This window comes from Pyrgilauda ruficollis, unplaced genomic scaffold (genome assembly GCF_017590135.1).
Source record: "Pyrgilauda ruficollis isolate IOZ18807 unplaced genomic scaffold, ASM1759013v1 scaffold30, whole genome shotgun sequence".
Classification (NCBI taxonomy): domain Eukaryota; kingdom Metazoa; phylum Chordata; class Aves; order Passeriformes; family Passeridae; genus Pyrgilauda; species Pyrgilauda ruficollis.
The window spans coordinates 5,915,716-5,928,337 of record NW_024524378.1 but is presented as its reverse complement, the minus strand read 5'-3'; the positions used below and the strand labels follow the sequence as shown (position 1 = coordinate 5,928,337).

Below are 12,622 nucleotides of genomic sequence, written 5' to 3'. Positions count from 1 at the left end.
GTTAATTTAATCTCTATGGATTGGTGCGCAGTCTTTTTAGTATGTTGCTATACTTAGAAGTGATCACCAGTTTCAGATGATTTGATAATTTAACCTAGTCATTTTGACACTACCAATGTGGCAGAAACATTACTCACTACATTGTCAAATGGAAAAGATACCCAACTACTGTCAAAACCCACATGGTTCTCCTGCAGTGTACCCTGAAATGTGAAATTGGTTTGAAAAAAAAAAAGTGATCTTTCAAAAATTAATACGGTTTATTTGTCAGAAAACTACATCTGTTTATTTTTCTTTGGTAAAGCAACTGTTCCCTGGTTTAAAACAAACACTTATGTATAATTATTATACGGAACTAGTTTTAGCAGGAGTATAGTAAGAAAATAAAGACACATAAATTGCATTTATACCTTCTACGCCTCAGCCTAGAACTCAAAACACATCATAACACTAAGACTTTAGCAACAGGATACAGCACTCCAAAACACGGGAAGTCTACTTCCCTAAGTAGCTGGGCAGTTGCTACTCCTGGCTGCTCAAGCCCTGCTAGGGACTATCAGCACCTGAGCTGCCTTTTTAGGAACATGTACAGGGTAAATGTGCTCCTCAGGGGCTGCGAGCCAACCTCACCCTCTGTAGAAGACAAGTCTTTTCCGGTTTAATTCCCTCAGCTCCGCATATACTATTCTGAAGGACAGGAATTCTGCTTAATATGGAGAGGTCAAACCCAGGAGTATTCACAACCACTCAAATTTGGTTAAGTACAGAGATAAAGATGCAGTATACAGAATCAAGTACAATAAATATAAGTGTCTTTTTTTCACAACATATTAGATAAGAAAGAATAATGAAGTAACAGAGCTTTCCACAAGACAGAAATAAACAAGTACCATTAGTCACTACCCTGAAGAAACACTTTAGCAAAAAAAATGCTGCAATATTTACTAATTGTTTAAATACTACACTTAAAATATTACAATCCAATTTAAAATATCTACTCTCAATTAGAAACACTCCCAAACAGAGAAAAGCAACACTCTAAGAGTAGACAGCTTTACCTTATTTTTACCTGTGAATGACCATAATTCCTGTTTCCACAATATTGTTTTTATTTATTAGTATTGATAAATAACTCTTTTATTTATTAGCATTAATTAGAACAAAAGATACTGCAGATACCAACAAATTTTTATTTGTTATGCACTATTAGCCATAATTTCTTCCTTCTAATAAGAACTGATGACAGAAAGTAACTAAATTAACTGAAAATGAACAAACTGACTCTTGACACCTTAGTTTTGCATATAAATTAATGTAAGCAAAATCTGTGTATTAGCTGTCAGCAAGATTTCTGCAACCAAGGAAAAATTGCATGCAGTATGGTCAAGAAAACTGTATCTATGAAAAATACACATCAAAATAACTACTGCTGTTTTTTGTAATAAAATAATTTGTAAAAAAATTAGTTGGTGCATGTGCTCTGTAATCTAAATGCTGGGCATAAGGAGATTTAATGCATTCTTCTCTCCAGGTTTTGAAATTTAATTTAGGCAACAATATTTAGTTCCATTATTTTTCATATAGAAAATGCACTTGAAAACAAGAAAAAACACAGTACTAGTGTGTTAAAATTCTTTTGAAAACCTACACACCTGATTAAAGTCTCATCAGTCTACATTCCAAAATATTCTCATTAAAAAAATGATTGAATATATTTTCAAATAATTGTTTGCATACTGACACAGATTTATTTTTCAGTTAAGTTTCTTCAAGAGAAATAAATTAGCCTTTACAATTTAGATTTTCCCTTCCATAAACTGAAGAGCAGAACAGTAACTTACAGCAAAGACATAAAGAGAGTGCAATGTAGATGAAAATTTTAGTCTTCAAAAATTGTTCCACTCTACCTTTCCCTTTTAAACAAAAATAAGGACTGTTTCCTTTCAAATGAGAATTTTAGACTACAGAATGCAGGAAGAATTGCCTCTTCCAAAACACCCAAGAAATTACCAAAACACCAAATTAGAGCTGCTTGTAGATAACAAACAGTATTTTAACAACACACCTCAAAGAGCCAGCCTTATGTATGGTACTGTTATTAAAGAAGTAAAAGTAAGTTTTTACAGGGCTTGCATAATCTTCTAAAACATTCAAACCCACTATATTTGAATAAAAACGTTCAGGTTACCTAATAATTACCTAATATTAATCCCACCATTGTACTCAAGTATCCGGTTCCACTACCCAGATTTAGAAAAGACAATCCAGGCTGAAGTTTCAGTGCTTCCATGACTTCAGAATAAATGCAAGGTGCTGACAAGTGTATATTTCCATGCTTCCAGGCCAAGTCTTTGTAAGCATTGTCCCTGTATCCTTCCAGGTAATAATCACCACGATCAATCGCTCTGAAGGCTTGCTCCACACTCTCGGTACGAATGTACTGAGCTTCTTTCAAGTTGTCAATTAAGTCATCGTTGTCTTCTCCAGCACTCACAGCTCCTCCCATGCTGAACTTCAGTGGCAATTCAATTAGTTTGCAAAATACATTAGGAGCAGTTTTCCCAGAAGTATAAGTTTGTAATGGAGTCTCAGCTGTTTTTTCAGAAGGACATCACAAGAGAATCCTGCAAAACAAAGGCATTAACAACTATTAGCACGTAATGAAATATTGCTCGTACTGGATAACTTTACAAAGCAGAACTAAGAGGCAGCACAGCTAGTACTCAATCAAAATTCTGCCCCTCAGATTTTTAACTCAGAGCTGAGAAACATGGGCTTAATACGTCAGCATGGGCTGTCCACATCATGCAGACCCTTATGCTGCGTTGCTTGCTAGACACTGCAAACCCTGCAGTGCTAAGAACCCTTCACCCATGTTACATATTTGAGCAGGCACCTACTGGACAGCAACTGCCTTTGGGTGAGTCCTATTCTGAGAGCTAAGTATCCAACAGCAGCTGGAGCATGTACTAAATTAGTTAATTTTGAAAGGAACTTGGATTCCATGTGCTAAGATCATCCCATGGGGGAAAGAAAACCCACTAAGGGATGATGTCCCAGAGATGCTTTTCAGACGTCCACTTTTGAGCTGAAACAGAATACTGCAGATACAATGGCACGCTGCTCTCTTCTGGGATCAAAACAGGGAAGCCCTCCAAGTATCTGAGCCCCTCCTAATGCCTGCCATATTCACTAGAGGAATAAAAACTCCTTAAGTACCTAGAAATTTTTAACAGCTTGCCAATTTGTAAGTGTAACTATACACAGCACACTGCAGTAAGTCATATTAACTTTAAAGTAATTCCTTCAGATCTGTATTTTAGCTGCAGTTATTTCATTATGAATTACTAAACTCAAAATCCAGATATTAACACTTTTAGTGTTGCATGAATTACCAGTAAAATAGCAACAGAAGACTAGGAGACAGGAGAATAGGAAGTTGAATGCATCACTTCTAGGTGAACAGAGTACACAGTGAGTACCAGAATAATGTTAACACATTGAAGTTCTAGCTGTTGTTCAGTAGTGTTTACCCTAAGCCGAGGAAGTACTTTTCTGTTTCCCACACTCTGCAGTGCGCAGGCACACAAAAAGCCAGGAGAGAGCACAGCCAGGACAGCTGACCTGAACTGGCCAAAGGGCTATTCCATACCATAGGATGTCATGACCAGTATATAAACTGGGGGGGAGTTTATTGGGGTGGGGGTGAAATGTTCAAGGCTATTAAAGCTCTGGTCAACCACAGGTGAAATGATGACTGTTCACCATTCAGCTGTGTGCTTCCCTCCGAACCAAACCTAATTCCCACTGACATTCTGGAATGAAAAGAGGTAAAAAGTCACCACGTGCAATTATCCAGCAAAAAGCCCTTTGATTAAAGTAGAAAAAACAGACTTCAGAATACCCTAGTGCTCCACAGCAGAATAAGCAGGCCTGTGTATGTTCAACTGCACAGGAATATTTCTTTCTACTTCTAAAAAAACTACAGGACAACTTAGAAAATGTGAAACCTGAGAGATTTTTTTAACTGTAGTTTATAAAAATATTCCAGCCCTGTTTGTCTGCACTTGCACCACACCTGAAGATTCAATGAATCAAATTATGATACTTCAATTAAATAATCTACAGAGACTAAAGCAATAGTTTTTGCCATCTTTCGTACTAAAAAATTCATTATTATCTTGAGACAGGTTTGGAAATAAATTTAACTAAAAACACAGAGTTTCGTAAAGACTAAATTCAGCTGCTACGTATGAGAAACGGGAATGCCGCTTTCAGCTCTTCCTGCGGGGTGCATCCACCACCTCGCACCAGCAGATGGAGAACTCGGCTAGCCATCAGCACTGCGCCAGCAAACGTGCATGGGAAAACATAAAGCTCTAGCATTTCCATCAACAAGTGTCTTCACTGCTTTCACATACTATTTAGATCCTGTAAATAACACTTTTCTAATTTTCAATATTCATGACACAGCAACAGGCTTTTTTTAGGTATTTGGTAATTTGTATTCTTGGCATTATATGATGGGTCAAGTTATTGCAATAGCACAAGACTTTCTACTGACGACACCCACCAAGTGTCTCAGCTTCAATAATGGTTATCACACAAAATCTCGAAGCCAAGAACAGAAAAAGTGTGGTCAACACCGTGACATTTGAGGGAAGTAGGGGAGAAGAGAAATGGAGTCTCCTCTCAAGAATGAGACACAGCAAAAGAGCGTGGCTATTTGGCAGTGCAGTTAAAGGCTACATATCATTCTGGACATGACACACTGCCCCCGTCTGAAGAAGGTGACATTAAGCAGATGACAGTGATGGTGTTTAGGCTAGATACCTAGCTTTTTAGGTATCTTGGTTTGGTTTGCATTCATTAGTCATCTACAGTGCTCTACTCTGCACTCTACAGCTACAGGTAGGCAAAAATGCTGCTCAATGGAAAGCATTTTTGCTCAAAAACAAAAATGCCCTAGAAAGTGAAAGAAATAGATATTTTCATGAGAAGTGGCCTCTTGTGCTGCAGAGAAATACTTTTTGATAGTTCACTTTCCTCCAATGCTTTTAAACACACAAAAGAAAACATCTCAGAAGCCATTTTAGCACAGCTGGAGAAAAAGGGCAAGTTAGTCAAATCTTCCTTTTGACAGCTGACCCAAGACCAAGATAAAAACAGCAGCATGATAAAACTTTCTACAGAGCTGAATGCTCACCAAAAACATCCTCTGAAGCTCCCTGATATTAAAACTGAAACACCTGCAGTTCACAAAGAGCACAAGCAGCATATTCTGATGCCTATTACACCAAGACGTATAGCAACTACAAGAAAGATGAAGGTTTGTCAATTTAACAAAATGCAGCTAATGCTTTTAGCCTTAGGAATCTCTGGAATGCACAAGCCAACAGAAATTACAATGTAGGAGTTAGTATTTCAATATAGTCTTGATAAAAAGTTAATTCACTTAGTAAAACCAACTGCAATTAATCTTATTTTCCATTCTGTACTACTCATGAATTTGTTCTCAGAAACTGGAAACTTGTCTTGAAGTTTCTTATATTCACAATAAAAATGAAATGGAAACACACTTTCCAATTTCTCTAACAATCCACACAATTGTATAACACCACCACCACCTCTGACCTGTTTCTGACCTAATTTGTAACCAATTTCAGTGAAACACATTAAATAATTCTGGGTGGCTTTGTGATAATTTTCCTTTTTTTTTAATGTCGTCACATTAACTGAACTATTATTTTTTGGCTATGTGGCTAGGAAGAGATGACAATTTGAGTGCATTTTAATTCTCCACTATTTTGTAAGACATGCAAAACTCTTAGCTGAAAAGTTAGTAATGAGGTATAAGGTTAACCAAGTTTTTTGCCAGCTTTTAAAGGGAAACAAGTTTTGCAAATTTCGGAATGTCTACAAATGTATTTGCACTTCAAGTTAATTTCCTGGGCCACTAAGGACTTGCACACTCTCTTAAATACACTTTAAATACCATGCTAGCAAGGTATCCAGTTAATTTGCCAGTCAAAACCTCACTGACATTGCTAAATCCATATGGCATCAAATATCTTAAAATATCTTGTAATACTGACATAACCTGACTCCATATAGATAACTACTCAGAAATACAAACTACCTGAGCTGACAAACTTGATCCTTACTTTGTTTCAAAAAATAGAAAATAGAATAATAAATGAAATAAGCCATATTTGAAGTTTTCTCCTTACAAATAACACAATTTTCACTAACACATCAGCTTGGAGAAACATGACACTCAATCAGGAGTGTGATACATTAATTTAAACTCACACAGAATACAACCTTGCTTGGTGAATCCTCTCTTTCTTGTGAGAGGAAGAAGACACAACAAGTCACTGAGCTGCACATTAATATTAGAATTCAGCTGTTCAATTTCCCCAAAAAGGAATATTCTGTGACTGGCAATAGAAGGGAATTAACCATGACTGCACATACAGTCATGGCCTGAAACACTTCAGTCAAGTTAACAGTTTACTCAGCAAAAATCAGCAACTTTGCTATAATCAGCAGCGATTTAAAGTTCCCCAGGCTACTAATCAAATATCAGACTTACTCCTTTTCTGTCCAGACTCAATACATTATACCCTCACAGCTGTTATGAATTCAAGATCATGTTTTGCCTGTCCTCATCCCATTCAGTGACTCCTACAACCACAGGACTCCATTATCAGTTTAGCTTCCCTTTTTCTCCCAAGTATAATAGCGACTCACACAAGGAAATTCAACCTGAAACTGCAGAGCCGAGTTTAAGATTTTAGCGGGAGCTTTCAAACAAACAGTATGATTGATTATGATCTGAAAAGAAAAGAATGATTCTAATATTACTTTCACCAAGCAAAGACTGCAGAAAACCAAAATATTAAGTATGTGCTGGTAGTAACTGCAGTATGTGACTACAAAATTAAGAATAAAATGCGTGACACACAGGTATTTTACAATGAAGTCTTCATAAACATTTTTTAAAAACTTTTACACCTGCACTTGCTACTAAACTGATACTAAAGGCAGCAAAAAGTTTAAGTGCTTTGGAAATCCAACTACCTTCTCTTTCACAGGTATTTGTTTTGTCACTCCAAGCAGCTAATGAAAGAAGAAAACCTATTGTTTTTAGGATATATGATGCTACTTGGTGCATTAAGGAGAATACTATAGAGAACACTGCACATTTCTGAAGTCTATACTCTAGACTAATCTTAAAAACATTCACTCCTAAACTGCTGATCAGTGGGTCACTTCAAGAAGCTCTTCAAGTTAAACAGAAACAAGTACAAAACCAAGTAGAGTCAGCTCTCCCAAGCAGTGCACTCCACAGAGCATACTTTGAGGTTCTCTGCAATATGGCAATGGAAAAAAAATAGACCACAGGATTAGTGTTAAGTCAAATGAATGTAAACAGCTACAACTACTGACTTAACCTGAATTGCATTGACCTACTTGGGCAGAAAATGTTTGTAAAGTCTGATGTAAGCTTAAGCCCTGATCTTCCTGTTTGAGCTTTCAACAGCTGTTTGTACAAGATTCCAGGTATGTGCCTGCTTTCACTCTTCCTCCACCTACAGTCACCTGAACAGCAGACATGGTACTGCCTTTCTCTCAAAAGAGGTAGTGAAACTTATGGAACTCCACAAACGTATGAGCAGTGACAAGCATATAAGCACATGATCAAATGAATTTAACCTTGGCAGCTACACAAGGGCATAATTTTGGAGTAACTTGCTGAATAGCTACTGAACTTTTTTTTTTTTTTTAGTATTAAAACCTTTCACAGGAACTTGAGTAAAATAAAAAATAATTAAATAACAGAATTTTGTTAGTTGCTTTTGTGTTTGTTTTTCGCTCTTCTCTGAACTAGGAGACATTCCTTTCCTGGTGTATACTGTCTCTTGTACTTAATTTGTTCTTTTCATCTGAAATTCTATCTACTCTCTTCACATGCTGAAAGGAACATTTTTCTATACATGCCAGACCTGTTCTCAGGTATGCTGATAAAGGCTTGAAAATTCAGTACCTTTTATTACAAAGCAAAGCAAACAATCCTACATACTTCCTGGACTAAAATTTTAATGTTCAGCTTAACCCCACATCCTGACTTAGCTCTCCTTACTGCTTAAAATCTGGGCAACCAAAACTCTTTGCAAAGCTAAGCCCCTCAGGCTTCAGGAGCAGTTTCTTCTTCAAAAAGAGACTTAAATTATTCTTCAAAAAGAGACTTAAATTCTTCTTCAAATATAGACAACAGGTTGTAGGTATACCTTTATGACTGAATGAACACTACCTCTGCCCTGAGTACTGTGCAGTGTACCATCAATTGCAGACTTCAAAATAATTAATATTGCTTCTCTACCCACAACAGTCGAAAACAATTCCTGTTGCTTAGCTGTAAGACAATGCACCAAAATGCTCTTGTCTCTGGAGAGCCTAAGATGACTTAATGACCTTTTAAAGTTCCACTGAAGATCTAAGCAAAAGATATCAGTTTAACCCAATGTCTAATACTCAGAAAGATATCCTTCCTCTGATACCAGTGTCCGTGACAGAACCTGGCAGCCCTCTTCTAGCACATTTTGTAAAGGTCTCAGCTCCTGAGAGGTGTGCCTACAGCTCTGTCTATTGCCAGGTCACAACTATTTTTAGTTTGCCCAGTATACACCAGCCAAAGGGCTTTATCAAAGACTGGCTGGGAGAAAGGGGAAAGATGAGAAGCTTCTCTGGAGGGCCTAACAGACCGACAAAAACAGGAGGTACAAGGTAACAGCAGTTTGTTCACTGCCTAAAATATCAGGACTTCACTAGAGAGATGAACTGATGATGTTTAGTACATACAGAGGTCTGATATTCACTGAGCCTGTCTCATGCACCTGTTTTGCATATCAGAAACTGCTGTCTGTGCACATATTTCACAAATTAGTGAGCTACAGAGTGACCAGGCTGCAAAACTCATTGCCAAAATACACAGCTTTGTAGAAGGGTATTTAACAGAGAGTATTCATTTCAAGCAGGTTCATATAAGCCATAACAGGCAAATGTTAAGAATCAGAAGAGCTGTAGTGTGATGTGTGAAAAGAACTGGTTCTGGTATATCTAATTCTGTTTGGTGTGAAAAGGCAAAGGTATAAAAGTGACACAACATTTCTGCAAATTTTAACATTGCGATTGCTTTCCATCTAAGACACTTTGATATATATATATATATATATATGTATATATAAAGAACAATAGTGAGAGAGTCAACATTTTTTAAACCAAACTTGCTTCTTTCTGTAAAAGATGGTTAATAATTTAGTTTGGTTGACCAGAACATAAAAATTATGCTCCTTGGAGTAATCATCAGAGACCCTAGTAACAACTGGGGGACGGGGAGGGAGAATCCTCTTTTATAATGAAATACAAAGCAGATTCTGTACAAGAACTGAAACATATTTTCCTAACCTTTTACCATAAAAGTTATAGTCCTTAAGCAGATCAAGTCACACTTCATATAACTTTGACTTTTGAGGCAAAATGCGGCCCATGCCAAAATTTTCACTATTTCGGGCAGTACTAAAGTTCAAAAATTTACTGCACATAAACATTTCAAGTTATTTAAATAACTCACTTCTAGCAGCAACAGAACAACATACGCCTGTTGCCTTTAGCAAAAGAAAACAGAAATGAGGTCAAGTGTAAAAATAGAAGATAGTTGCATTCCTGACACTTGAAACCTCATCTTGGAGCTATGCATTTACTTCAGTCTCTACAAAAAAAAAAAAAAAAAAAAAAAAAAAAAAAAAAAAAAAAAGGAAAAAAGAAAAAAAGAAAAACCCACCAGGTTCAATTAAAAACAGAAATATCAATCCACTTTACCAACCTCCAAGTACACTAAATTTTTTTGGTTTCTAATCTTCAGGAATGCATCTGAAAGCTTCAAAATAGCACACAATAATCACAGCATAAACAACTTAAATACTGTATTATCATGATGCTTACTTTCACAGCCTGAGAACCTCAACTTTTATTTATTATGCATCCTCTTCTTATGAGATGCTAAACAAATACAATTTAAGAAAAAAATATATCCCAATTCTTCTTGCTGAATTCTTAAAACAGTACAGTGCAATACAACAGTATCTTTTGAGAAGTTATTTTATTACTTAGTCCTGTAATTCTCAAGAGGGAAGAATGAGTAAAGCCTATTCCTGTTTCCTGCTTCTCTCCTCAGAACCACGAAATAAAATTCTTTCACTAATGCAATCTTCCAGAAGCATCACACTGGAATCACCATTTTTTTTCAAATGTAACTTGATTTTTCAAATGTAACTTTGCACACTGAGTTAGTTTTATCTTGTCAAAGAAAGCAATGGATATCTACCCTTCTTTCTTCTTTTTAACCCCCAAATCCTGCATATCCAAAAGCTTTAGACTTTAAGGATCCATGTCATAATTTGTCTCAGTCTCTACACATACCATAAACCCAAACACAGCACAAACTATATAATGATGTGACTTTGTTCATAAATCTCTATTACTTATGATTTTCAATGCTTACTTTATATAAAACAGAGATAAACTTCCCTTTCATGGTTCTAACAAAAAGAAAGTGATGATTTATCCAAACTTTCAAAACATACTAATCAAGTATGAACTAAATCTAGATTAAAGTCTCTAGTCATCCAGGAAACAAAAAAAAAAAAAAATCAACACTTTAGTTTACAACGTAAAAGGCTACAGCATTAACACTACAATCAAAATCTGTTTCACAAAGGTTCATGCAAATATTTTAGTATTATCGTTACTTTGAGGTAATGTTTCAAAGTATTGCTTTTGTAACAGTATCATTCTAATTTACACCTCCATAGCTTGTCCGCACCTTCCACCTTATATTTTCCACAGGGCTTGCAAATGATTAAACAGATTATCTGCCTGCACATATCAAAGTTAACTTTGTTGGGTTATGTGACAGAAAGCTGCTCTGCACACAACAGAGCAGGGGTGCATTTACAGGTGAGGGAAACACAGATGAATACCCTGACCCAGTCTACCACCAGCTCTCTCCACACTCCCCCCACCACCGTGCCTCTCCAAGGCATTTCCCAGATCCAAAGGTGTGACTTTTACGGAGCTACAAAAGTAGCTCCATAAAAGATCCCATGTAGTGCAGGGGAAAGGGATCTGGGGGATGGCACAAGTCCTGTGAGTGGATGCTCGGGGGAGGAACCAGAGGCAGGCAAAGGGAAAAATCACAGTGACTAGGGGAGAAACAAGCATGGGAAAGCCACAGCTACAGTGACAAGAGGGACAGGTCACCTGCAGGTCAGTATGTGTGTCCAGCTATGCCCTGACTATCCTGTTGGACTGTCAATCTCCTTTCGCAACTCTATCTTGGGCCTCTGTTTGGTGCCCATGGGCACCTACAAGACACGGAGTCAGACCACAGGTCATAAGGGCTGGAGAGTCTGAGGTGCCAGCAAAGCAGGGTGTGAGATTCTCCAGGTCCAGGTGTAATCACACAGAGTAGCAAGCTGGACTGGCCAGCAAACCGGCAGAGTGGCCTTGGGACTGGGACAGGACACACTGGCCAAGTGAGGCAGCTGAGGCAGGTGGCTGCTGGAAGAACTAAGAGGGATCCAAGGTGAGCTGTTGGAGAAACTGTGGTGTTTGGGATTGGCAGCTGAGCACGTGCATGTGTGTAAGAGGCAATGGGGCATAAACAGCCTGAAGAGTTCCAGGGTAGAATGAGTGCCTAAACCCAGTAACCAGAAAGATTCTTAATACATACACACATATGTCTGCACACAGAAAGAGTAACAGGATGAGGCCATTGGCGCTGTTTGTGCTTGCCTTAGTGCTGTCTCCTGTGTTGGTGTGGTGGAAAATTACAGACGTAGATGATGAATACATGCGTTTGTTTGCTACTGAGAATACGTGCTTAGCCTCACAACTCACTGGACCTGAGGCCATGGACACCTAAACTAAAAACTAGAAACACTTGAACAAAACTCCTTATAGCCCTTCTTTAAAAGCACAAACCAAAATACATAAGCACATTTTAAACTTGAAAATGTTTCTGAATTACTGGTTTTCTTTTTCTTCAGGTATGAATCAAGTACTACTGTAAATGTGGCTCCAAAGTTATAATTTACTTACAGTACCAACAATGGCAGATGTCATCTAGAAAGGATCTCAAGCACTTGTGAAAGCTCCAGTAACCATTCCAAGATATTCATGCAAATATTTCAGCAAGAAATGGAAGTTGAGAACCTTTTATCATTGCCTATATAGCAGCTGTGCGCTTGCACAGCTCATGATAATCATCGTTTCCACAATTTAACTGTATCAGGTTTTTTGCAGTCATACAAAGCACATGGTTTTCACCTTACATAAGTGTAGTTTACAGATGTAACACAAGAGGCTGCTACACTCACACAATCTGATGTAGTTATATCATGGACAACTCCAGTTTATCCAAAGCATGACAGAATGGAGAAGTCAAATTTTACAGTGACTTTTTCTGACAACTGCATTACTTCAGAAAACATCAGAGAATCTCAGGAAACTTGGCAGTAATGAGTCTTAGTCATGATGAATGCATAATTAACTGAAG

General features: G+C 37.4%; 1 protein-coding gene across 7 annotated transcripts in view; it reads right to left on the bottom strand.

Moving 5' to 3' along the window:
• Positions 1-12,622, bottom strand: part of PCMTD1 (protein-L-isoaspartate (D-aspartate) O-methyltransferase domain containing 1) — a 40,778-nt gene that overhangs the window by 20,766 nt on the left and 7,390 nt on the right. For all 7 annotated transcript variants that reach the window (XM_041473747.1, XM_041473753.1, XM_041473752.1 and 4 more), the window contains one exon: positions 2,200-2,624. In XM_041473747.1, the coding sequence (XP_041329681.1) occupies positions 2,200-2,506 (307 nt within the window). In that variant the 5' untranslated portion in view covers positions 2,507-2,624. The remainder of the gene's footprint in view (positions 1-2,199; positions 2,625-12,622) is intronic.